Raw genomic sequence first — 26,650 nt, 5'->3', positions numbered from 1 at the left:
ATCTTTTACTGGACCAACTTCAGGTGGCGAGTGACACAAGCTTTTGAGCCACATGCTGTGCGTGGCTCAAAAGCTTCTCTCGCTCACCAACAGAAGTGAGTCCAATAAAAGATATCACCTCACCCACCTTGTCTCTGTAATCCCCTTGCACTCGCATGGCTACAACTCATTGCATGAAGCAGCACTGGGCAGTGACGTACCAGTAAAGCTCAGAGCTTAGCACCACTGCAACACTTACTGTTTTGTGAGCCAAACTTCTACCAATATTTCAAAGGCTCAGCTGGAGCCAAGAGCAGTGGGGAGCAGATCAATGGGGGATAGACCCAACAGATTTTTCTACTATGTATGTCAGATGACTTGGAAGTGACAGCAAAGCAATGCCCCCGGTCTCTACACCAGACGCAAACAATTCCGAGGAAGGGAGAACATCTTCTCAGGAGAGAGATTAGCAAAGCAGCAGCCGAACAGGCATCTTAGTCGCCTATCAAACAAAAGTGTGACCGAGAGCACCCCTGCTGTCATCAGCTCCCCCTGCTGGCAATGACAGAGTACTGCACAGATCGGAGGACCCATCTGGGCTAGTGGTGCTTGAAGGCCCTCCACCCCTCAACTCCGGCTCTTCAGACGACGTGAGAGAAGGTGGAAAAAAGAAGCAGGCCTTCACTTACCCTCAGTATCTGCTGTTGCTGCTGCTGCTGCTGCCTCAGGTACTGCTGCTGCTGCTGCTGCTGATCAGGTAATATCTGACTGGGTCGGATTCCTGACGGAACCCCTTGTGCACTCATATGATTCATCCCGCTCATCATAGGCGCTTGCTGTATCGACTGATGAGGAAACCTGACATAACAAGGAGAAGGATCAGTGGCTCTTCTGGATCCAGACAAAGCCTGGAGACAGAGGAGCCTCCCTAAACCCAGCCTGAGCTTCTCATTGTCTAAGAAAACCAAATGCATCAGAGCAAGCATGGCCAGAACCAGAACCTCCCACATCACCAGTTCAGAGAGCCCAGAACACCCCCTGGGACCCATGCACCCTCTCAACTAGGCTTGGATGCAGGATTCTCCCTGTACTTTTTCAAAGGTTTGTCCAGTCTAGGTTAAAAAGTCTCAAGCAACAGGACTCCGAGCCCTGCTCCTGGGGACAATTTCCTGGCTGTATCCATCCCCCTGATGGAGAATGATGGTGCATCCAGTGCTTTCCCCCTGGGGGGGATGGACAATCTCCCAGCCAGATCCATCCCCTGGTCAGGTGATTCCCTGGCCAGATCCACCTGTTTGAGAGTCACTGGGGTCCCAGCCCTTCTCCCCTGGGGTCAGGTCCAAATCTGTGGTTAATGACTTCTCTCTATCCTTCAGCCTGTATTCCCCTTTCTTAATTCCATCCCTCCCTTACTGGTCACAGCCTCTTAACCCCTCTCCCTGCTTGGGGTTATACACATCTCTCCCCATGCTACTCACTGAATTCCCTCCTGGCTGTAATATCTTTCTGGGTCTGAAAAGGAACTGGACAAGACCATCAGCTCTGGAGGCACAAAGGATTCCAAGATGCTGAACGCTACAGCACCAGAGCTATAGCCCTGGGGCCACAAGGCTTTTCACAGTCCCCATCAACTAGTCCTGTCTGAGCAGTTGCATTGGAGAAGCTCCCTGTGCAACACCAAGAGCTGCTCAGCGCCTGCAGGTTGGGTGGTACCTCTGTGTGTTGCCCAGGGCGTGGCCATAGCCGGGGGCCTGCTGATGCACATAGCCACTTGGTCTCTGCTGCATCTGTCTGACGGGATCCACGAGAGCTGGGTTTGAGCTGGGATGGGAATTCTGGTAGGGCTGGCTGGAATAGTTGGGAGGTACCATTGTACTGGACTGAGGGGGATGCTGCTGCAGGCCTATATGGGAGACGTAAGGTGTGTAACCCTGAGGGGAAGAAAAAGCCTTTGTTAAATGTGCTGGGATACAGAGGGAGTGCTGGGGGAGGAAGTGGGGGGGGTTCCCACTGGGACACAGCGATGGCAGCATTAGAAACCCAGGGCCTCTTGGTCCACTTCACCCTCTTCCCAGAGATTGGAATTTTCATGACAGTTGGCAAGTGGGGACACCAGGGGGCTCCAGGGCCCTGCAGCAGGAGTTCACACAGTGCTGGCTGTGCCTGAACCCACCTGTCCCTTCATCCCCCTCCTCCCTGCCAGAGAAAGCCCCACTCACCTGGGAAGGCTGCAGGGCTCCATAGGAAGGGGTAGGGGTCATGTGGCGCACTGGCGGCTGCCCCAGCATTCCCTGGCCCTGCTGGAAAGGAGCACGAGACATTCACACTCAGGAACACGGAGACCTAGGACCATCCAGCTCCCTCTTTGCCATCCTCTGGGCATATGTGAGCTCCTCCCAGCAGTGCTCTGGCAGCACTCCCCAGGCCAGACACAACAGCCCGTCCTCTCCAGGACTCAGTCTGGCAGGAATGTCACGGCCACATGGGACCCAGCAGTGAGCAACTGGGCTCGCAGGGACCCCACCTTCCAATCAGGACAAGGCCTTGGAGAATGTTCCCAGGCCAGGCTAAAGAACAGACCTGCCTCCATTTCTGTTGGCCCCACAGTCCAGTGACACTAACCCCTGCCTTCCCCTCTGCTGGCCCCACAGATGCAGTGACACTAACCCCTGCCCTCCCCAGACTAGGGCCTGGCGCCCCCTGCTGGCCCCACAGCCACAGTGACACTAGCTCATTCTCAGTGTCCGTCTCCCCATCACAGCTGATTCAATCAATGATGTGGGAACACAAAGAAAGAAAGGAACTAAGGACCCAGATGATGCCAAATGCTACAGAAATACCAGCCTCCTGAGGCAGACGGAAATGCAGGGTTAGGAAGGGCATTGGGGAGTTTGTTTTCCAGCATGAATAAGAAAATGAAAACCAGTGAGCACAACCCAGGACCCACTGTGCTCTGGGACGACTGCGCAGCCAGGGGTGGGACACAGCTCCGCCGTACCAGCTTAGCCTGAAGCTGCTGGCGGAGCAGCTGCCCTTGGGAAACTGGAGGCTGCTGTCTGTAGACTGCTGGCTTGTAGGAAGGGTCAATTCCCATCATGCCACTCATCCCCGAAGGCAGCACCCCACTGTAGGAGGGCCGACTCTGCACCAGCTTTCCCAGGGGCACGCGTACAGGTCTGTAGGAGGTATCCAGCCGAGGGCCACCTGCAATAGGAGGAGAAAGAGAAAGGGCCAGAGTCACACACATCCTACCCACCACTGTCCCACCACACTTGGGCAGGAGCAGTTGCGAAGGGGCACTCTCTGCTAGTTATTCGTCTCTAGCCAGGCCAAGCCCAGGCAGGTGTGTCTGGTTCTTCCATTCGCTCACCTCTCAAATGGAATAGGCTACAGAAAAGGAAGCTCATGATGTAAAAGGGACTCCCTTAAAGTTGCTACTTGCAGGGTAGTAAGATTCTCCTCTCCCCCACACCTACCTGCTGGCAGAGGCTGATTCTGGGCATAGAGACCCACTGGCGACTGCCCATATGCCAGTCTAGACATGGAATTCCCAGCCTGATGATGCATGAGGTCTGCAGGCATGCCAACTCCATAGGAGACTCCTCGGCCAGGGCCCAACACAAAATCCTGCAGGAGGAAGGAGGAGTGAGTGGGAGCAGCACACCTGGAGCTTCCAGGAACTCACAGCTGGGACAACTGGGTCACAAAGCTAAAAGAGACAAGACCCTGTGTGCTAGTCAGGGCTACGAGCAGCCTCTCCTCTCCCTAGCAAGGATGCTGAGGGCACACACACTGCCTCTTCCTCAAGAAACCCGGAGAGGATCCTCTCCTGGGGAATGCTGGGAAGAGGTCCAGCATTTCACTGATGCCTCTCGGAAAGGAAAGCACTAACCACCTGCTCCTTCCAGGCAGAGCAGAGAGGGCAGATCTGTGGTTGGGGGTGGGACACAGCCCTATGTCAGGTCCACGGCTGGCGGGAAAGGCCATGTTACCTCGCTTTTGTTGGCAGGCTGGTTGCGTTTCTTGCTCTTGCTCGGTTTTTTCTTGCGCTCCTCAGTGGAGGTGGCAGGATTGGAGCTGGTTTTATCAGCCTTGGCTGGCTCTACAACCTTCTTCTCTGGCTCTAGGGCCACAGGTGTGGGGGGCTCCTCCTCCTCGGGAGGCAGTGGCAGTGGCTCCAGGTAGTAGCTGCGGGGCTTGGGTTTCAGGTGTGTATGATACAGCAGGAGCCTCTGCTGCTCCTCGAACCTGGACACCTTACGATCCACCCGCACAGTCCCAAACCAGCCCCAAGAGAGGGGGGCTGAGTGCTTCAGGCCCTCAAACAGATCCCAGGGGGAAATCTTCTGCTTCGTGGAGACTTGCAAACCCTTGAAAGAAAGATGAGAAAGTCAGTGAGCAACCCCCAAGCCACTAGCAGCCCTTGGGCAAGGGAGCCACTGAGCCCATACCACCAGCTCCACTCCATCGAGCAGGGACCAGTGTCTTGTCTCTTCTGAAACAATGTTCACCACATTGTCTCCTATTGCTCCTCAATTCGTCCCCCCCCTCTTCGCCCCCCTCTTTGCCGGTCTGCTGCTGGCACATAGGCTGTAAGCTGCTGTGGCATGGCTCGTGGGTCTCTGTGGGCACAGAGCCAACATTTAAATCAGCAGCAGCAGTACTCGTGATGTCTTGGAAGACATTGGCTGCAACTATTAACGGGTTAAAACACCTTAACTCTTCCCTTCCCTGATGTGGCTACACCACGCTGAGTGCGAGGGCCCTGGCTCTTTTTGGACAGCTGCACAAAACACAGTACTTGGCAAGAGGGTTAACAAACCAGATGCTTCCAGACACCAACACAGGCTCCAGGCAAGAGCAGCACGAGGCTGTCTGTGCACCAGCAGCCATGACTCAGAGGCCCAGGAACAGGACTACTTGCCTCCTTCTTGAAAATAGAGTCAAAGCCAGCAATCTTGTTGCCTTTGGTGTCAATGAGGGATCCCTGAGGTTCGCAGGTAATGACGTCCCGAGTCTGCTTGGGAAGAGGAAGTAGCTGTCGCACTTTCTCCAGGCTGTCGGATTGTCGGTCGCCCAACTCCTTCTGCACTAGGCGGAGACAAAGGCGTCAGGAGCCATTCAAACAGCGGCATCCAATGCAACCAACCCTACTGTCACTGTCGTCCCCACAATGCTCTGCCCCACAACCACCACTGCCCTATCGCCTCATGCCCCACAAGCCACTTCTTAATACCCTCTTATATCGCTGCCCTCTGCGCCCAACACCACACCATATTCCCCAGCTCTCCAGACTGGCCAGGGCCTCCTCACCCTGAGTTTCTTGACCAGGTTCATGTATGCTCGCTTGTTCTCCTCCATGCTGCCCTGAGAAATGCTGGACATGTCCGCAGCCAGGGTGCCGTTGATGAGCACACTCAGCATGTCCAGCACTGTGGTGAAGAGCTCGCTGAGGGGAAGAGAAGAAAAGCTGAGGTCAGGAGAGGAGAAGACCCTGCAGTTCCACAGCCCAGCACCACACAGAAATGCAGGGTTGCATGAGCACCTCTGCCATCACTGCCCCGTTAACTCACCTGGAACATGCCCTCAGGAGATGGGCAGGATTGGACCCACCAGCACAGGACATCTTATAGCACCCTGTCCAGACTTCAATCCCCATCTCCTCCTCTGGAAAACTGTTCCACGGCCTCCCAGAACCCTCACCATCCCATTGCGCCTTGTAACCCCCCTGGCATTCACACCCTCGAGACAGCTGGATGTGCCCCCTGCGTGCACACTCACTCAGCCTCTCCTCACAGCTCAGTCCCTCAGCTCTGCCCTAAGCTCCTCACAGCTTGTCTGCATCTGTCCGGTAATAACGATGCCTGTGTGAGCTCAGTGCGCCAGCTGTAGGGAGGGGACTGTCCCCTCCCTGCTCTGCATGTGCCCATGGAGTGTGGGGGCCCTTTGGCTGCCATATGAGCCTATGCACTGGGAGCTAGTTGCCCACTACTTCTCCTAAGTCTCTTTCAGCCATCCCTGGTTCCTGATCCCCGCAAGCCTCTCGCAGGAGAGGTCTGTATGTGCTTGCGGGCTGGTTCTCCCCCAGCGGACAGAAGTATGTGGGTGGGACAGCTTGCCCTCACCAGGAAGGAGCTGGACTAACTCTAGACTCCCCGTGGGAGGGGTCCTGCTCTGAGACTTGAAGGAGACAGTTACTTGTTTGACTGCATGTCGACAGTCCCACTGCTGATGATGTCCAGGAGAAGCACCGCCCACTCTGTTGTCTGCTGTGTGCTGCGCTGAACTGTGTCAAACATCCCCCCCACCTGGCAGGGAACAAAAGTCAGTCAGAGCCTGCCACACAGGGAACCCCAGAACCCAAAAGGGAGAGTGGAGGCTAAGCCAGGATACCTCTGATGGGCAGGTGAGGGGGGGACAAGCTCCAGGCAGCCCAGCTAAAGGGGTGCCCTGCTGTAGGCCCTGGAGCAGCTTAGGCCCTGCCAGCTTGGCAGCAAGTTGAAAAGGGAAGCAATGCTGTGACCAATCTGCACTGAGCGTTTCTGAAAGAGTTCAAGGTGTGTCTCCTGTCTGGACAGGACAGTCAGGTCTCTCCATCCATTCCATCCCCCGCATGGCTCCATACCCAGAAGAGCCAGGGAAACCTTCATCAGGCCCTGCCCACCCCTAGAAGGGAGGTCTCCCTGTTTATCTCCCCTTTCTCCTGCTGCTCACCAGATTCAGTCGCAGTTTCAAGGCCTCATGCATCAGCTGTTTGGCTTTGCAGTCATCCTGGTATTGATCTTCCCGCCAGTTTGTAACGATCTAAGAGATTTAGAAGAGAGGTGAGGACCTCACATGCTGGACCCTGCACTGCACGGGTAGCAGTGAGTACTCCCCACTCCTCACAGTCTGGAGGAAAGCAGAGAAGATGCCCTGCCAAAGCGCCCACAGTCCCCGATATGGAGGGAGTGAGGGAGATGCTTTCCCCATGGAGGATGCCACCCTGTGAGGGTACATCCATTTGGATGCTCTGTTGTTCCCAAGCTCTTGTGAGGGCTGGGAAGGGGACTACCTGCTGGACCTGGCTGTAGAGTGAGGTAAGGAGGCCTTCTCGCTGCTCATCCTGTCCTTTCAAACACGTCAGCACCAGCGACAGGAAGGGCTGCTGGCTCAGGAGGGACATGCTGGGAAGAAGAAGAGGAAGTGAGCTAGACAATACCGAATGCTAGGTGTGGCTGCCCAGGGCTTCCTGACTTCTCCCCAGAGCTCACCTCTTCTGCTTCTGGCGATCTCGCTCTTTGCGGGACGATGACCCCAGGTGCTGTCCTTTCTCTAGCTCTTCTCCAGCAGCTTTAAGTACATGGCCCTGCACCGATGTGGGCAGCTTGGCGATAAGTGGGGCCACCAGCCACACTCCTGACCTCTCCAAGGAACTGTGACACAGGGCAGACAAAAAGCTGAGTGAGCCAACCCATAGTCCAAAGTCCCTCTGCAAAGGATCCCACTGTCCCAAGGAGAGAGGAGCTGGGGCACTGCCTACCTGAGGATGGGTTTGGCTTTGTTGCTGGCAGATGCAGTGCTCACAGGCGCAGTGCTGAGGCTGTTGACTCCAGTTCCAGTGGAGTTAGCGGAGCTGGTCTCTGCTGACTGCTGGAACACCTCGATGGTGGCCTTGGCAATGTTTTCTAACAAGGAATTCATCTCCTGGAGAGAGTAGAAGCGTCAAGTGGAGTGCAGACCCCTCCCCCCCCCCGCAACACCGCTCCTCTTTCTAGAGCACTTGAGGCACTGGCTGACCACAGCAACAGGGCCCAAGTGAAACTCCCTCATGCCTGCAGGCCTTGGGCGACTCACCCATTCTCGGTGAGCCGTTCCCCAAGCATCTTCCCCCACTTATGTTCTCCACGTTCTCACTCCCTGCCAGGGGTCCATTCCCCGACTTGGAAACAGAGAGAGATCCCATCCAACATGCAGGGCAGCTCTCTCAGCTCACCACACAACTCACATTGTTTGCTGTCTGCTTAATCATGAGCTGCAGCTCCAACGAGGACTGCCTCATTGTCCATTGGTCCAAGTTCTGTAACACACAGACACACTGCAAATTAACAACCACTTCCTCAGCCCACATAGCCCCTCCCCCAATGATGAATCTTCCCCCTGGCCTCAAGAAGGTGAACGTGTTTTAGAGACGGACGTTATGAACGCTCATGTCCAGCAATGGAGGCTAATGGGAATAATGTGTCAGGCTCTCTCCTCCCCACTCATCCCACCATGGAGCCAAGCAGGACCACCCCCCCCAACACCTGTAGGATGCGTTTAATCCTCTGTCGCTGCGGATTCTCTCCCTCCTCATTGTCCAGCAGTCGATGTGGGTAACAGATCAGCTGCATCAGCCTCTGGGCCTGGGTGCTGCTCAGAACGGGATCCTGCAGATCATTGCTGTCTTCACAGAGGGACTTCAGACATCGTTCACCCACCCACTCCTGCAAGGTGAGCACAGGATGAGCAGGGTCAGTGCATGGCCTGAACTGTGTTTAGGTGAGCAGGCCAAGACAGCACCCACTACTTGCTCCTCAAATTTGAGGGGAGGATCTGGGAGCAAATTCAATCCACACAGACCTCCCTAGCAACTAGTAGGGCCCGAAGTCCCTTCTCCTCACTAATTATGCTGACACTGCCCCTTTACTTGTCCGATGCAGTGACTGTAGAAGGGGAAGCTGGTCCTGGCAGTCAGCAGCAGACGAACACAGCTGTAGCAGTTTGTTTATTGACCTATTGGCCAGACTTAACTCCCGACTGTCACCGCCATGGCCAGGCTTCACTAAAGCCATTCGACATTCCAAATGTTCCATTAGTAATTCAGACATTTTAAGGCCAGAAAGAGCCATTGTGATCATCCAGCCTGAGCTCCTGCACAACATGGGCCACAGGGCTTCCCTGAATTAACTCCTGCCTTCAAGCCCAAAGTCTGGGTTTGACCTAAATCGTATCTTAGAAAAACTTCCAATCTTGATTTGAAAATGGTCACTGATGGAGAATCCGCCATGACCCTTGGTAAACTGTTCCAGTGGTCAGTTACGCTCACTGTTAAAAATTTGCATCTTGTTTCTAGTCTGAATTTGTCTAGCTTCAATTTCCACCATTGGATCTTGTTAGATCATGGCCTATTAGATTGAAGAGCTTTCTTATTAAATTGTTGTTCCCCACACAGGCACTTACAGACTGTGATCAAGTCACCTCTTAACCTTCCTTCTGATAAGCTAAAGTAGATTGAAAGACTCCAGGAGTCTTTACCATCGTCTGGAGTTCCTCTCCTCCAATTCTATCCAAAACCCTCTCCAATCTGGCTTCTGCCCCTTTCATTTCTCTGAAACCGCTCTCGCCCGAGTCCCTAATGACCTCTTCCCTGGCTTCCATGACTATGCCCTCTTTTGGTTCTCTAATCACTCCTTCCCTCCTTGGTCCCTCTCTACTCTCCCGCTGCACCTTATGTCTTGGCAATTTCATCTAGAAACACAAATCCAACTACAGTCTCTGTGCTTATGACTCACAGATTTATCTCCTGCTCTCCAAACTACAGTCACCGCCTGTCTCTGACATCCCCTCATGGATGTCCTGTCATCAGCTCCAACTCAATATGGCTAAAACTGAGCTCTTAATCTTCCCTCCAAACCCGCCCCACTACCTCTTTTCTCCATCACTCTGGACATCATCCTCCTGTCTGTCATTCAGGCCTGTAACCTGCACATGCTCTTTGACTCCGGCTTCTCTCTTGGTTCTCATATGCAGGCTGTGTTTGAAGCTTACTGATTCATTCCACAAAACATCTCTAAAATATGACTTTTCCTTTCCACCACCCAGCTAAAACTCTCATTGTGTCACGCCTGGATCACTGCAACATCCTTCCCTCTGACTTTGACAAACACCGTCCTGCCTTGCTCAAATCCATTCAGAATGCAGCTGCAAAGATCATTTTCCTAACCTTTCACTTTGACTGTGTCACCCCTTTCTCTACATCTCTCCATTGGCTCCCCCTTTTCTAGCGCATCAAACATAAGCTACTTCACTTTCAAGGATCTGCGAGGCCCACCCCCACTTTACCTATCATCTCTCATTCATTATAAGGATGTTGACTCCCACCTCCAATCAGCTCATAATGCCACACTCCACTGTCCACTTGTTACATTTTCAAACAAGCACCTTCATGCTTTCTCCCATACTTAGGTGGTCATCTGCAAAGCTCTCTCATGATCCTCCTTCCTTCAAAACCCTCCCTAAGACTCTCCTTCTAACTTGATAGCAGTTAGGCCGCTGGGGTGCTGAGACCACTGTCTATCACACTGACCAATCCTGTCTCATTATTTCCTCTCCAGTCTGTCTGTATCCAACTATCTCTTGTCTTATACTTATACTCCTAGATCACTTAGGAGCTTTTGAAAATTTTCTCTTATCCTTCTCTTTGATCTCAGTTGGAACTGGATTGGGGACCTCTTCTTAGGCAAAATTAAATTGGTTCTTGGTTTTATATCATGCTAGCAGCAAATGCCTCCTGCCACCAAGTGTAAGCTCTTCAGGACAAGGATTAACTTTTTGTTCTGTGTTTGTACAGGGCCTAGCACAATGGGGTCCTGAGCCAGGACTAGGGCTCCGAGGTACCACATTAATACAAATAATGAATACAGTATACTTCCAAAGATCCAATCAGCATGGGGGACACGGACTTTATTTGGATAATTGAGAATTTGGATAATTGAGAAGGCAGGAGCCATTCAGTAGTGGAGTGGCCTTCCCCCCAGCCAGGGGTACCTCCTCACAGTCCAGGCCAGGGGTCTCTGCTCTATGCTCTGAAGCTCTGCATTATCCAAATCCCTTCCTTGTCCCCCAGCATGAGATACATGGGGGACAAGGCACCAATCTGAACAACATGGGGGCTCGGATAATAGGGTTTTGGATAAACAGGAGTTACGGTAATGAAAAACAAATAATAAATAAGGCATGTTTTCCAATCTTGTAATTATTCTTGTGGCTCTTCTCTGAATCCTTTCCAAATTTTCAACATCCTTCTTGAATTGGGGACACTGGAATGGAACAATATTCCAGCACCGGTCACACAAGGGCCACATATACAGCAATATAACCTCTCTACTATTTGACATTACCCTGTTTATCCATCCAAGGATCGCATTAGCCTTTTTGGTCACTGCACTGCACTGGGAGCTCATGTTCATGCAAATTCACATTTAACCAATTATCCACTATGACCACCAGTCTTTTTCAGAATCTCTCCTTCACATGATAGAATTGCCCAAGTGTGACCTCCTTCTTTGATCCTAGGTGTACAACTTCATATTTGCCGTACTGATATGGATGTTTGCTTGATCCCAGCTTATCAAGCGATACAGATCACCCTGTACCAGTGACCTGTCCTCTTCATTATTTACCACTCCCCCAATCTTAGTCTCATCTGACAACTTTATCATTGATGATTTTGTGTTTTTTTCCAGGTCATTGATAAAAAATGTTAAGTAACATAGAGCCAAAAAATTATTCCGACAGGTCCCACTAGAAACAGACTTGCTTGATGATGATTCCCTGTTTACAGTTACCAATTTAGAGCAGTCAGTTAACCAGCTTTTAATCCATTTAACATATGCCATGTTGGTTTTGTATCAGTCTAGTTCCTTAATCAAAATGATATGTGATACCACCTTCAATGCCTTACAGAAGTCTAAGTATATTACAGCAACACTATTATCTTTATCAACCAAGCTGGTCTCATAAAAACAGATATCAAGTTAGTCTGACAGGATCTATTTTCCATAAATCCAAGTTGTTCGGCATTAGTTATATTCCCCTGTTTTAATTCTTTACTAATCGAGTCCTGTATCAATCATTCAGTTATTTTGCCCTGGACTGATATCAGCTGACAGACCTATAATTACCTGGGTTGTCACATTTATCTTTTTTAAATACTGCCACAACATTAGCTTTCTTCCAATCCTTTGGAACTTCCCCAGTGTTCCATGATTTACTGAAAATCCAACATTAATGGGTCCAGAGAGCTCCTCAGCCAGCTCTTTTTAAATTCTTGGATTAAAGTTATCTGGACTTGCTGATATAAATACATCTAACCTTAGTAACTTCTGTTTAACATCTCCCTAGTTACCGTTGGAATTGAAAGTATTTCACCTTCAACACTATGATATGACATCATCACCTGGACTTTTTCCAAATACGGAACAGAAATATTTATTGAACACTTCTGGCTCTTTTGCATTATTATTGATAATTCTACCATTTCCATCCAGTAATGGGCCAATACTATCCATCCGGAGTCCTTCTGTTCCTGATATACTTGAAAACAGAACAGTTACTTACCCTTCAATAACTGTGGTTTTTGACATGTGTGGTCCATGCAGATTCTACTCATGGTGCCCATGTGACCCAGCCACACAAGATCCGATTCTTTTTGAATAGCAATGTCGTTCACACTCCAAAGCGTAGGTGGTGCAAACGAGTGGTCGGAGCAGAACCAGGAGGCTAGCCAACAGACTGAGCCAGAAGCCAGAACAGGACCAAAGGCAGAGCTAGAGTCATGGTCAGGAGACAAGCCAGTGGTCAGAGCCGGGAGATAGGAATCAGCGGTTCAGAGGTAGGCAGGGACTAGGGCTGGAGTCAGGGCTGGCCAGGAAGTAGATCTGGCGCAGCTGTGGGCAGAGAATGCGTTGAGCGGCCACTGAGTTCCTGTTGCTACAGGGTTTACATGGTGATTTGTTGGCTCTTCTGAGCAGTCAGGGAACACAGCCACTTAGTGAGGGTTTATTAGGCGCAGCCAAGCTTATGGGGTTGCTAGGCAACCGAGCCTGAGGCAGCAGAGTTCCTGACAGCATCCACTATGGCAGCACCCCTGCTTCATGTATCCTCATGACAGACATTGGGGTCTTAAAGGATGGAGAGCCTCAACTGCCCCCCCATTTCTTCGCCAATAAGAATCCCAAGAGAACAGGTCTCCCGTTAGTGAGGGTGGAAGGCCAGATCATGGAGCCTGTGTGGACAACATATCTCAAAGAACCACCCTTCCTGTAGGATAAGTAACTGTTCTTCGAGTGACTGTGCACACAGATTCCACTCTTCGTGATTAACAAGCAGTGATCTTTAACCTGAAGGTGGAAAGAGGAGTCCTACTTAAAAAGGTATGGCAGGCTAGCCCTACCAAAGCTGGCATCTGATCTGGAAGCCTGAACCAGGACGAAATGGAAGGTGAAAGTGTGAACGAAGCTCTAGGAAGCTGCTCTAACTATTTCAAATAATGGGATGTTACCTAGAGACATTGTGGAGGCAGCATGAGCCCTCATGGAATAGGCTCTAACATGACCCTGAGGATCTTGTCAGCTATCTGATACCAAAGCCTTAACACAGTCCAAAACCCAGCTGGATAATCTGAGTGGAAACCCTTTTTGGGAAAGCCACAAACAGACTGGGGGAGGATGTGAATGCTTTGCCCTAACTCTATAGAAGGATAAGGCTTTCACCACATATAAGGTGTACACTTTTATTTTGTCTGAGCTGGAGTAAGTTTTAGGAAGAAAACAGGAGATGATCTGACTAGTTGAGGTGGAAGTCTGAAACTTGGGAGAAGCCTAAGGATGACACTGTCCTTAAGGTACACAGAGGGCCCATCATGAAGGCCTGTATTTCATTGATTAATCTGGCTGAGCTAATGGACACCAAAAACACCATCTTTGTCTAGAAGTAGTAGAGGGGGCACGTTGCCATGGGTTCTAAAGGGAGTCTCTTAAGCCAGTTAGAACCAAACTGAGGTTCCAGGAACAGGGAGGTTCCTTAACTGGGGGGAAAAACATGAGAAATTTCAATACTGTAGGGACAGCAAACACACTGTAACTCTGGACTGGCAGGAGGTTTGCAGAAATTGCTGTCTGTGCACTCTAATGGAGCAAACAGAAAACCTAGATTGCTTCAGGGAAGATAGCTAGCCCAGGATGGCTCAAATTGAAGTGTTTAATGGTGAGAGCTGCTGCTGGGTTGCCCAGACAGAAAACCTTCTCCATTTAGCTCTGTACATTAGCCCAATAGAAGGCTTTCTGCTTTGTAACAAAATGTTCTGTACTCCAGATGAGCAGTCCCTGTCCAAGGGAGTCATCTAGCCAGCATCCAAGCAAGAAGGCGGAGCCAGGCTGGGTCCGGGTGCAATATGAGGCTGTGGTTCTGAGAGACTACATTGGAAAGAAGTGGTAAGGTAGCTGGTGGGCTGTTCGAAATATTCATCAGTTCAGAGAACTGAAACTGTCTAGAACATGCTTGAACTATCAGGATATTGTGACCTGAGTCTTGTTTCAGTTTTCTGAGAAATCAGGGAACTGGTGGAAAAGCAAACAGACCTACCTGGAGTCCACAGGAGAAGAAAGGTGTCTGTCAGCAAACCTGGGCTCATGTTCCTTCTGGAGCAAAATACTTGCTGCTTGCTTTTCTGGAACGTTGTGAACACATTAGGAACCCCCATCTGACAAAGATGTCGTGGAGGAGGGAACTGCTGAGGTACTATTTGTGGTTCTCTGAAAAGTGCCTGCTGAAATGACCTGCCAGGGTGTTCTGGAGACCAGGCAGGTGTAAAGCTACTGGCATAATGCAGTGAGGTATGCACCATTCCCAAAGGTATGTTGTGTCTTCACAGAGTGGGGAGGATCTTGCTCCCCCGAGCTGTTGATAAAGTACACTGCAGTGGTGTTGGCTGCGAGCATTTGATCAGCGAGGCTCCAAAGGAGAGGTAGGAAGGTCTGGCATGCTAATGGTATGGCTCTAACTTACAAGATATCTATGTGCAATCAGACCTTCCGAGGGAACCACAGCCCCTGCATCTTGAGATGGTCACCAAGAGCGTAGGAGTCCATTACCAGGGTCTTGGGAGGGAGAGGCACAGAGAATGGAACTCCACTGCAGACTTGAAGCAGATCTGCCTGCCAGCTTACCGAGGATAGGACTTCTGACATGACCATGCTGGTCCATACTGTGTCTGTTAGGCAGATAGATTGATCTTAACCAGCCTTGTAGTGGCCAAAGGTGAAGTCCAGTCAGGCATGCTGCTTGATATAGGTGCACACTGCCATAGGCATGTGCCCCATATGCCTCACTGATCCTCTGGAGTGCAAAGTTACTTGCTGTGCGAATCTTCCCCAAATCAGCGAGTCATCCAGATGGAGATAAACTTGTATTCCCAGTCTGCAAAGGTATGCAGCCACTAAAGCCAGGACTTTGGCAAAGACCCACTCAGAGGCCAACAGGCAGGACTCTGTGTTGGCAGAGAAATGTTCCTACCAAGAATCTCAGATACCTTCTGGGAGTTGTGTGGATGAAAACGTGCAAGTATGTATCCTGAACCAGTCCATGGGATCCAGGGGAACATATTATGGAAACTAGGGTGACCATATGGAATTTGAAATGAAACAAACACACTGAGAGGTCGAAGGTTGAGAATGGGTCTCCAGCCTCCTTTCTGATATGGGAATACAAGTCCCTTCACATGAAGTACCTCTTCCACTGCTCCGAACTGCATCAGAGTCCACTTTCTGTTTCAACAGTTTTGTGAGATGGGTCCCTGGAAAGGCCACAGGGAGGGAGATGGAACAGTCTAAAACTGGATGAAATACCCATTAACTATTCTCTTGAGGACTCACCAATCCAAGGTTATCTTCATCCAAACTTCTAGAGAAAAGGCAAGTTTCTAACAGAGGGCAAAAGAAAAATGCTCCAAATGTGGTCCAACCAGCTCTCAACACTTACGTCAAAACTACATCTTAGTAGAAGGTCCAGATTGCAGCACAGACGAGGAGGAGAAGAAAGGTTGAGCTGTGCAGAACTTCTACCTCTTCCTCAGAGGCTCAGAAGGAGATTGTTGCAATTAGCATTGGGGCTGAGGTTTGCGCTTGTAGTTAGTAAGTTCCTGCCTCTGTTGCAGTTTCCTCTGCGATAGGAACGTAGAGTCCCAGGGCTCAAAGAATCACTCTCCTGTCTCTGATGCTGTGGACAGCCTCATCTGTGCTCCTGCTAAACAAAACTGGTCCCTTCAAAGAGGAGGTCCTCTCTAGCTTTCTGGACCTCCCACAGGATCCCAGATGCCTGAAGCCAGGAAGAATGCATCATGGCAAATGCAATAGTCCTCATTGACATATCAGAGGCATAAAGAGGAGCTTATAACAAGGTTCTCGCTATGAGTTATTCGGGGTGAGTTAAAGGCGTTCTCTTGGCAGTTTGTTAAGTAGGCTAGAGAGTCTATCCCAGAAGAGAAAAATCACACTGATAGCAAAGCTTGATAGTTGGCCACTTTTGGAGGCTTGCGGAAGAGTAGGCCTTATAGCCAAATAGATCCAGGTATTTGGGATCCTCCCCCTGAAGGGTGTTTTCTAGGGGCTCCCTACTGTTTGGGCCTTTCCTGAGCTGTCTGTACCAGTAAGAAGCCTGGGATCGGGTGCTGAGAAAAATATTCAGATGCTCCCTAATCCACATCACAATTCTGACTGGTATTGCCATGCAAAGTATAAACTAGTAATTTGTGCTGCTTTTCCTGGGTGTTTTCTGGTGATATATCAAGAGTCTCGTGATCCTATTAAAGATATCCTGGAATATTTTGAATTCATCCTGATAGGCTGAAGGAGATGGATTGACTTCCTCATTCAGAAGAACAGGAGGAAATTCCTTGAGGATCAGGGAGCTCTAGATCTAAGCCACTCTGGTCATCCCCAGTATCCAACTCTTCATCTTCTAGCAACTAAGGATAAAAAAGTTGTGGGGCTAGAGATAGCTGAATTTGTCTACTTAGTGAGGGAGATCTTGGTCGAGTCACGGTAGAGGAAAGCTTCCTGGAATAAGGGTTCATGCCCCAAGAAGACCAGTATGTCTAGGGCTGGTAGAAGAGGGCACATGGGTGAATACCAAGGTGGAGGTTCCTTGAGAAACCCTGCCCTTTTTGTCGGTGCTGTAGTGAAATCCTCTCTGGATTTTCTGCTGGATTCCTATTGAGCCACCCACAGTGGAGAGTGGGGCTAGGAAGAAGAGGAGCTTTTGCTGTGCTCTGGAGAAGACGATGAGACAGATTACTTCCAGAGCTAGAGCAGACATGTCCAGGATGCCAGGTCTGCGTGGTGTCAGATCAGGTGGAGGCATAGGGACTGAATGCTTGGAGATGACATCTCTTAGGCATTGCAGTAGGGGAGACTCCGATATTGGACCTATGGATAGGTCAGCCGGTATGATGCAAGGCTTCGGTGTCAGGATGCCAGCCTGTGCCAAGAAGGCTGAAGCAGGCTGGAGTATTTTGGCGCTGAGGATGGTGCTGGAGCACATACTGTCAGCATGATACCAGGGGGAACATAGTCCGTGTGGGTTAAAGGAGCCATCAGTGCAGATTTGCTCTTCAGTGGCAGAGCACTGGGAGGGACACTGAGTTGTGGGTCTTAATAGGTGAAGTCTGAGAAGTCTCTTGATTGGGTTTGCTGAGGGCAATCTGTGCAGGACTTCTCTACTGGAACAGTGCTCCTTGCTCCCTCTCTCTGAGGGCGCAGAGCTAGAGAGAAGTGTGGTCTATGGCAGGAGGCAGTGAGAGAGCTGGACGTGGAGCCACAGCTGGCCAGTGTCAAGGCAGGATGAGACTGACCTGTTCTGGACTTCTCCAAAGCAGAAATAAGTTTCAGGCTCCTTGAAATCTCCAGTGGAAACAAATTTAGCCTCACCTCTCTGTTCTTGACAATCCTCTTGGAGAACAAGCACCATACGGAGTAGTGCTGCGTTACGTGTCCTTCCTGGGCAGATAAGACATCAGAAATGCCCATCATTTATGGGTATGGCAGAGTCACACAATGGGCACTTCTTGAAGCCTGGTGACTTGGGTCTGCCATGATGGAGGCATACCCCTCCTGTGCATGGGGGAAGGGAGGAGGGGTGAAGCCACACTAGTCACAAGCTTCCCCTTAAAAGTTATGCTTTTTCTTTTCTTTTTGTAAGCCAATGGGCAATTAAACCTAAAGACTAACTAGATCTAACACTACAACAGGACCATTAAATGAAAGCTATGTTACTCGAGGGATGCAAACACTGCAGGTCTTTCATCGTGCAGTCATGGTCATGAGACCACCCTACCCCTTATACGCTTACGTATAGTGGTCACAAGGGTATACAGAGCATGGACGTGGCCACAATAGATGCAGCTATTCATAAAGAGTCCGACCTCACATGCCTGGGGCACATGGAAACCAAAAGTGGAATCTGTGTGGACAATCACTCAAAGAACTCCTTATTATCCTTAACACTGCTGGCCATAGGATTTCTAATTGTGCTCTTTTACTTCCTTTATCAATTTTCTACAGTTCTCAGCTTCTAGTGTATTTTCATTGATTGATGAGAGGGACAAGCTCTGGAGCTTGAGATGCAAGAGGTAGTCTAGTATGAGCTGCAACAGGGTTCGCTTGGGACGGACCCCCTTATTCGCCATCCAGCAGGTGAATAGCTTCCATTTGGCCAGGTAGGTAGCCCTGGTGGAGGGCTTTCTACTGCCCAACAGGACTCGCTGGACCTCAGATGAGCACTGCCGCTCTTGAGCGTTCAGCCACACAGCAGCCAAGCTGTCAGATGAAGCGCTGCCAGGTTCAGGTGCAGGAGACTGCCGTGGTTCTGGGGCAACAGGTCCACCCTGAGCGGAATCTGGAACAGGGTCGCCACCGAGAGACCCAGCAGTGTGCTGAACCAGTGTTGGTGCAGCCACATCGGCGCTATAAAGATGATATTCACCCTGTCCTGCTTGATTTTCATGAGGACCTTGCGCTGCAACGGCACCGGAGGGAAGGCAGACATCAGAGTCCATGACCATGGGAGCAAGAAGGTGTCCGACAGAGATCCTCTGTCCCTGCCCTGGAACGAGCAGAAGACGTGGCATTTTCTGTTCTACCTGGACGTGACTAGGTCCACCTGGGGAGTTCCCCACCTGTGGAAGATAGAACTGACCACCTCCAGGTGAAGGGACCACTCGTGGCGAGATGAGAATGTCCTGTTGACACGGTCTGCCCAAGCGTTCCTGGCCCCTAGGAGGCGATTGGCCACAAGATGGATGTCGTGCTGCAGAGCTGGCGAACCACCCTGAGCTCCCTGACATTGATGTGCAGAGACCGATCGTGACTGGACCAATAGCCTTGAGTACTGAGATTGCCCAAGTCAGCTCCCCAACCCAGGTCCAAAGCGTCAGAGACAAGAGTCACCAATGAGACTTGGGGCCACGAAGGGGACTCCCTCCGGCACCAACGCAGGATCTTGCCACCAGGGGAGTGACGACAGTATGCTGTCTGGAATCCTGATCTATACTGCGCCGGTTGGGGACACAGACCGACACCAGCCACGCCTGTAGGGGCTTGAGGCGGAGTCACTAATGCTGGACCACGTAAGTGCATGCTGCCCTGTGACCCAACAGTCTCAGGCACGTGTGGGCAGTGTTGAGTGGTTGGGCATGCAGAGACGAGAGGAGGTCCACCATGGCTTGGAACCAAGTCTCGGGGACAAAGGCTCTGGCTCGAGTGGAGTCGAGTATTGCCCCAATTAATTCTCTACATTGCAGTGGGGTGAGGGTTGACTTGTCATTTATGAATAGGCCCAGATCGCAGCAGGTGGAACAGACCAGGTTGAGATGCCACCACACCTGATCCGAGGACCGGCCCCTTACCAACCAGTCGTTGAGGTATGGGTAGATTTGGAACCCCGACGCTGCAGGTGAGCAGCCACTGGTGCTATACACTTGGGGAACATTCTTGGAGCCCGACCAGAGACTAAAGGGCATCACAGTGAACTGGAAATGGCACTGGCCCAACGTGAAACGGAGGAAACACCAGTGCCCCAGGAATATGGACATATGAAAAGTACACGTCCTTTAAATCGAGGGCAGCGTACCAGTCTCCTGGGATCCAGGGAAGGGAGGATGGAGGCCAGGTAGACCATATGAAACCTCATCTTTTTGAGAGACTTGTTGAGGTGATGCAGATCTAGAATAGGTCTGACACCCCCTTTTGCCTTTGGAATTAGGAAGTAGTGGGAGTAAAATCCTCTTCCTTCCATGTTTTGCAGAACCTCTTCCACCACCCCTAGATGCAGGAGGTTTCTGACCTCCTGAACGAGGAGTTGCTCATGAGAAGGGTCCTGAAGAGGGATGGGGAAAGGGGATGGAAGGGTTGATAGGCTATAAACTGCAGAGTATAGCCAGACAAGACTGTGTCAAGCGGTGCAAGGGGATATGGGACCAGGCTGACTGGAAAGGCCGGAGGTGACTGAGGAAGATGGGGAGCGGATTCGATGCATTGACTGAGGTGTCGTCCTCGGGCGCACCCTCAAAATGACTGCTTTTGGCTGCCTTGGTATCTGGAAGGACCAGGATGGGCAGGTGGACAAGACGACAACAGGTGGCTTCGCTTAAAACCCCTGTCCTTGTCTCTTTTTTTGTAGGCACCAGATCGAGGGGTACCCCAAGACCTCAATGATGGTGGGGGGGAGGAACGGTTTTCTAGCCTGTTGAGGAGTATGCAGGCCCAAGGAGCAGAGGATGGCCTGGGAGTCTTTAAGGCCATGGAGCCTTGCATCAGTTAGCTCTGAGAATAGCTCTGTTCCCTCGAAAGGGAGGTTCTGGAAGGTGGATTGCATCTCCTGGGACAGCCCGGAGGTCTGTAACCAGAAGCTACACCTCATGGCTATTGCAGAGGTGACACCAAGTCCGTGGCATCTCGGCTATCTGGGGGACACCTCTGGCTACTGCCTTGCCCTCTTCCACCAGAGTGGCGAACTCCTGTGCCCGATTCTGTGGGAGGCTCTCTTTGAACCTGCCGATGGAGTCCCACAGGTTGAAATTGTATCCGCCAAGTAGGGCCTGATGGTTAGAGACCCTGAATTGGAGGCTCGCTGTTGAATAAATCTTTCTCCCAAATAAGTCCAGCCTCATGGCATCCTTATTTTGGGGGTGCCACTCGCCTGGCCCTGCCTGGCCCTTTCGTTGACAGTGGACACGACCAGGGACCCCGCAGGAGGGTGCGTGTATAGCTATTCAAACCCCTTTGTGGGGACATAGTACTTCTTTTCCGCCTTCTTGGACGTGGGAAGAATGGAAGACGGGGTCTGCCACACCGACTTGGCGATCTTTAGGACCCTGGGGTGAACGGGCAATGCGACCTGGGCTGGGGCAGAGGAGGGAACGACAGTCAACAGGTCATCGGGCTCCTCAGCTAGCTCCTCAACCTCCAAGTTCAGCTTGGCTGCCACTCTTAAGTAGGGCTTGGTGCTCCCTGAGGTCATCAGGTGGGGGGCGGGGGGAGGGGATCTACCCGTTTGCGAGTTTCCCCCGCCACTGACTCGTCCGGGGATGACGAGGATGACTGCACCGCCAGAGGGTGGGGAGCGTCCCCTTGCTGCATCTGGGACCACTCTGCAGCCGCCGGGGCCTCCAGCGGAGTCACTGCTTCGGATTCAGCCCCTTGCTCCAACACCGGTTCCGGCTGCGCTGGAGGTAGCTTGTCTGATGCAGCCTGGGAGGAGCGGTGGGAATATGGTGCTGGCGTTACAGGCACCCAGCGTGGGTTCCAGTATTGCCAATGGGCGAGCCATTGCCCTTGATCCCATGCCAGTGCCGCAGGCGCCTTGACGGGCTGCAAGACGATTCGCCCTGTACAGGGGAAGAGCTGAACTGTCCCTCCGACCCAGACCACTGCCCTTCTGGTGACCAGGGTGGGGCTGTGGAAGCCTGAGTCTGTCGACTGACTCTCATCGGCGACTGTTACAAGGAAGCCGAGGGGCCGATGCCTGCCCAAAGAACGGTACCGGGGCCCCGGTGATCGGTGCCATGACCAGGAATGGTCTCGTGCTGGAAGGGACCGATGAATGGAATACCTGCGAGGCAATGGCAACCGACATGTTGGTGATCTCTGGTGGGAGGACCGTCAGTACAGAGAATACGGGGATCAGTGTCGTGATTCCGGAGTTCCGTGCCTTGTAAGCGGAGACCATGGCGTCAGAGATCTGGGCCTCCTGGCTGGAGACCGAGGTTGCAGCACCAGGGTCCTTGGCCATGGCGAAGGGGAATGACACCTGCAGTCTGGGGGCCATCCCATCACCAGCTGGGTTGTCTATGCCAGTGTCTTGGCGGGATCCGCCATGTGGCCAGGTGTGTGTGGTGCTGGTCAGCCTAACTGTTCTTTGGCCACCAGGGACGCAGATGGCCCTGCGATGGGCTGGGACCCCTTACTGCTCCCCGGAGTCCGAGGCAGGTCCACAGCGGTACCCCCGAGAGCCTCCATTGCAGGCACGAGCCCTAACTCAGGTCCTTTGCCCGAAGTTCCCTTGCACGGTGCCTGCAGACCAGTCGACTTGGACTGCTTCTTCGTTACTGGTGAGGGGAAACGGTGCCGGGCAGATCCCAGTGCCGGCGGTGCACTGCGTGCTGACGCCGAAGTACCGGGTGCGGAGTCCGAGTGCGAGGGCTCCGATGTTGGGCGCAGAGCATGAGGAGGACCCTCAGTCGAATGTCCCGCTCTTTATGAGTTCAGGGATGAAAGTTTTTGCAGATCTGGCACTTGTCTTTTTGATGGGACTCCCGCAGGCACTTCAGACAACTCTCGTGAGGGTCACTGACGGGCATTGGCCAGCTGCACTCGGAACACAACTTGAAGCCTGGGGAGGGGGGCAAGCCCCACCAGCCAGGACTCTAACTGCTACTAAAACACTTAACAGCTAACTAATCACTGACTAAATAACAAAGGAGAACAACCTCAACAGCGAAGAATCGCTAATGCTCTTGCTAAGCAAGACCAGGCGCTCCAGCCAACCGCGGAACTGAGAGGGCGTAGGGCCAGCAGTGCCTGATATACTACGGCATGAGGGCGGCACTCCAGGAGGCGCCACAGCCTGCCCCATGGATACTACTAAGGCAAAAATCTCCGACGACTGTGCACATGGGCGCGCACATACCTGGATGGAATTGACATGTGCAAGCACTCCAAGAAGAAAGCAGAATTTCCCACCAATAATTAAATCAGTCAAGTAGTTTGTAAATTCATGCATATTAAAAATGTGCTGCTCATCTACTTGACTTGGGGTAAGCCTCCGCTGCTACACCCACCTATCAAGGCCCCTGCTAGCCAGAGCATCTCCTAACATACTCACTTCTTGTGGATCTTAGAAAGTGGTGAGAGCAGTGGAGAAGGGAAGGGTTCAAGAGGCTGTCAGACGGGCAGGGGAAAGAAGGGCAGCACAGGACTTGGGCACTGTCTGGATGGTGCCCAGGACCCTATTAGACTTGAGAGCCAGGACATCCCTGAAAAGGGCACATAAAAAGTGAGTGGCTCTCCCTGAAACTCAACAAAAACACAGGCTGCAGGTGAGCAAGCCCAGCTATAGAACTGGCCGAGCTGCCAGGAATGCCCAACCTGACATGCAAGAGCCACCTTATATCACTTCAAGTACCCCTCTTTCTCATGCTCCCTCCTCTCTGCCCCCAGCACATGCGTAGGGGGGCTACTGACTGCCATCTCACCCTGGGGAAGGGGCACAGTGGTGGCACCAGAGCCCTACAGAATACACAGCGTCTGAGCTCTCCGAAACCAGAGTACCAGTCAGCTCTGTTCAGCAACTTTTAATTTAGGACCACCGCGTGGCAAAACCGTGCCCAGCTTCTTTGAAACAGCAGAAGAGAACATCCACCAAACCTGAATAGGCAGAGGGAGAGCCCTGTCAGCAGCCGGGATCAGGGACAGGGTGGGGCGCAAGAGCCAGATTTACCTGCTGACAGATACTCCTCAGGACATACTTGGCATAAATATCCAGGCTGGCCGTCTCTATGGACACTGTCCGGCCAGCAGACTTCTTGGCACCCAGCTCATCTTCCATAAGGTCATCCACCCCTCCAGGGTGGGAAAAGCCAGAGCCTTTCAGCTCTGCATCCCCTGTAACCAAGAGGCAAAGGGTCACCTTATGCAACAGTAGCAAAAACCAGAGCCATTCACACAATGGACGCTGAACTTGAATACGATTTCTTCCTGGCCCCAGAGCTCAGCGCAGGCCGTCCCCATGCCCCGCGACTGCCCCACGGCCCCAGAGCTCAGCACAGGCCATCCCCATGTCCCACTACTGCCCCACGGCCCCAGAGCTCAGCGCAGGCCGTCCCCAGGTCCCACTACTGCCCCACGGCCCCAGAGCTCAGCGCAGGCCATCCCCATGTCCCACTACTGCCCCACGGCCCAAGCTCAGCGTAGACCAACCCCATGCCCCACTGCCCCAGAGCTCAGCGCAGGCCGTCCCCATGCCCCACGGCCCCAGAGCTCAGCGCAGGCCGTCCCCATGCCCCACGGCCCCAGAGCTCAGCGCAGGCCGTCCCCATGCCCCACGGCCCCAGAGCTCAGCGCAGGCCGTCCCCATGCCCCACGGCCCCAGAGCTCAGCGCAGGCCGTCCCCATGCCCCGCGACTGCCCCACGGCCCCAGAGCTCAGCACAGGCCATCCCCATGTCCCACTACTGCCCCACGGCCCCAGAGCTCAGCGCAGGCCATCCCCATGTCCCACTACTGCCCCACGGCCCAAGCTCAGCGTAGACCAACCCCATGCCCCACTGCGCCAGAGCTCAGCGCAGGCCGTCCCCATGCCCCACGGCCCCAGAGCTCAGCGCAGGCCGTCCCCATGCCCCACGGCCCCAGAGCTCAGCGCAGGCCAGCCCCATGCCCCACAGCCCCAGAGCTCAGTGCAGGCCAGCCCCATGTCCCACTACTGCCCCACGGCCCCAGAGCCCAGCACAGGCTATCCCCATGCCCTGCTACTGCCCCATAGCCCCAGAGCTCAGCACAGGCCATCCCCATGTCCCACGGCCCCAGAGCTCAGCGCAGGCCAGCCCCATGCCCCGCTACTGCCCCACAGCCCCAGAGCTCAGCTAGGCAGTCCCCATGTCCCGCTACTGCCACACGGCCCCAGAGTTCAGCACAGGCCGGCCCTATGCCCCACTACTGCCCCACAGCCCCAGAGCTCAGCGCAGGCTGTCCCCATGTCCTGCGATTGCCCCACAGCCCCAGAGCTCAGTGCAGGCCGTCCCCATGTCCCACTACTGCCCCACGGCCCGAGCTCAGCACAGGCCAGCCCCATGCCCCACGGCCCCAGAGCTCAGCGCAGGCCAGCCCCGTGCCCCGCCCCATGTCCCGCTACTGCCCCACAGCCCCAGAGCTCAGCACAGGCCACCCTGTCCCCATCTCCAACCAACAGCCCTCAGCCAGAGTGCCCAGCATAGACCAGCCTCATCCCTGCCAGCTACCAACTCCTGGGCAGGGAGACCCATGCAGCCCACATACGCCCCAGGGAGAGAGCTTAGCGCAGGCCAGACATTTCTCCATCACACAGATCTCATCTACCCCTCCTATTTCTCCTGACAGAATTCTGCGCCCGCATTTTTCTGTGCCCCCCAGGCAGAAAAACGCAAAAAAAATCTGCTGGGGAACATGCGCCTCTTCCCCAGCAGCATATCTGTTCCAGCATGCCTGGAGCAGCCTTATGATTGGGAAGGGAGGCTGGGTGTGCGGGCCTGATCATTTAGCCTGTCCCTCTCGCTTGCTACTGCAGCTCGCTGGTGTGGAAGGGTAGGACTTTTTATTATGCAGGAGGCAGGCTAGAGGCAGAAATGTAGCAGCCTGCCTACACAGTAACTTTGTTAATGTTCCTATTGTTAGTTAACTGTTCCCATTCTCAGTCAATTCCTCCAGGAGCATAAAACGTGTGAAAATTTTAAGGCCCCTACATTGCCAGAGTGATGTAAAGCCTTATAAATGACAGTAAGGAAATCAGCTAGGAAGATCTATGTGCTCTCTCACTTTTTTCCTGTGCCAAAGTAGCACAATAGGGTTAGATTACAGTTCAGGATTTATTTTACCTAGCCATTAAAAAAAAAAAGACTGAGGGCAAATAAAACATTTACCAAGCAGTCAATAAAATGTCAGGACAATCAGAACCAAGCACTTCAAAAAGTACCCAGCCAGGTCCAGGACAACGATTAGCAAAATTGTATGACTTTCATGTGTGAAAGTCTGAGCAATTTAAAATGACATTCTAAATTCCCCCCCACCCCACCCCCGCGCTGTTTGGTGTTCTGTAATGTGATTTAAATGAAAATCCAGGATTATAACTGGAATGCAGGATATTGTTACCAAATGTTTGTAACTTCACTTTCATGTGTTTAGGAAATGCTGAATGGTTATTGTGACTTTTTCCTGTATTGTAGTTTAAATAAATTTCCAAAACAATTGAAACTGATGTGATTATATTGCATTATTTTGACAAATAAAATATGCAGAATTTTGCAGAATTTTAAATTTTTGGTGCAGAAATTTTAATTTCTTGGCGCAGAATCCCCCCAGGACTACTCCTATGTAGTCATCATCTATCTCGCGCAGTCCAATACTGTAGCGCACACAAACTTCCTGCACTCTGCCTGCTCCCCCAACACAGGTCCAGTCTAGGATAAGATACGTACCCAGCACAAAGACAGCCTTCAGCACTGCAAAGACTGCTCCATCCACAATTCGGTTCTGGGAAGCAGCCAACAAGTGGCGGTCACAGGAGGAACGAATTCCCACTGTGGGCTTATCTGCAGAAAGAACAAAGGAGAAGGGTAAATCCCAGCA

The 26,650-nt window shown here is 52.2% G+C and overlaps 1 protein-coding gene across 3 annotated transcripts in view; it reads right to left on the bottom strand.

Annotated features, from left to right (window-relative positions):
* The window catches only part of MED12 (mediator complex subunit 12), a 72,180-nt gene that overhangs the window by 11,156 nt on the left and 34,374 nt on the right, over positions 1-26,650 (bottom strand). The window contains exons 25-41 of one of the 3 annotated variants that reach the window (XR_010590322.1): positions 26,500-26,613; positions 23,773-23,936; positions 8,265-8,444; positions 7,967-8,038; positions 7,502-7,665; positions 7,233-7,394; positions 7,034-7,145; positions 6,694-6,783; positions 6,178-6,287; positions 5,293-5,428; positions 4,904-5,070; positions 3,972-4,349; positions 3,456-3,606; positions 2,978-3,183; positions 2,199-2,279; positions 1,693-1,910; positions 669-837 (exon numbers count right to left, since the gene is read on the bottom strand). Coding sequence is in view for 2 of the 3 variants with exons in the window: in XM_008178946.4 (XP_008177168.2) it covers positions 669-837; positions 1,693-1,910; positions 2,199-2,279; positions 2,978-3,183; positions 3,456-3,606; positions 3,972-4,349; positions 4,904-5,065; positions 5,293-5,428; positions 6,178-6,287; positions 6,694-6,783; positions 7,034-7,145; positions 7,233-7,394; positions 7,502-7,665; positions 7,967-8,038; positions 8,265-8,444; positions 23,773-23,936; positions 26,500-26,613 (2,669 nt within the window). In the remaining variant the exon portion in view is untranslated. The remainder of the gene's footprint in view (positions 1-668; positions 838-1,692; positions 1,911-2,198; positions 2,280-2,977; positions 3,184-3,455; positions 3,607-3,971; positions 4,350-4,903; positions 5,071-5,292; positions 5,429-6,177; positions 6,288-6,693; positions 6,784-7,033; positions 7,146-7,232; positions 7,395-7,501; positions 7,666-7,966; positions 8,039-8,264; positions 8,445-23,772; positions 23,937-26,499; positions 26,614-26,650) is intronic. The other 2 variants (XM_008178947.4, XM_008178946.4) reach the window with 2 other exon arrangements.

The sequence above is a fragment of the Chrysemys picta genome, chromosome 9, assembly GCF_011386835.1.
Source record: "Chrysemys picta bellii isolate R12L10 chromosome 9, ASM1138683v2, whole genome shotgun sequence".
Taxonomy (NCBI): domain Eukaryota; kingdom Metazoa; phylum Chordata; order Testudines; family Emydidae; genus Chrysemys; species Chrysemys picta.
Note: the sequence above shows the minus strand (reverse complement) of the source record. Positions and strands in the feature narration are given on the sequence as shown.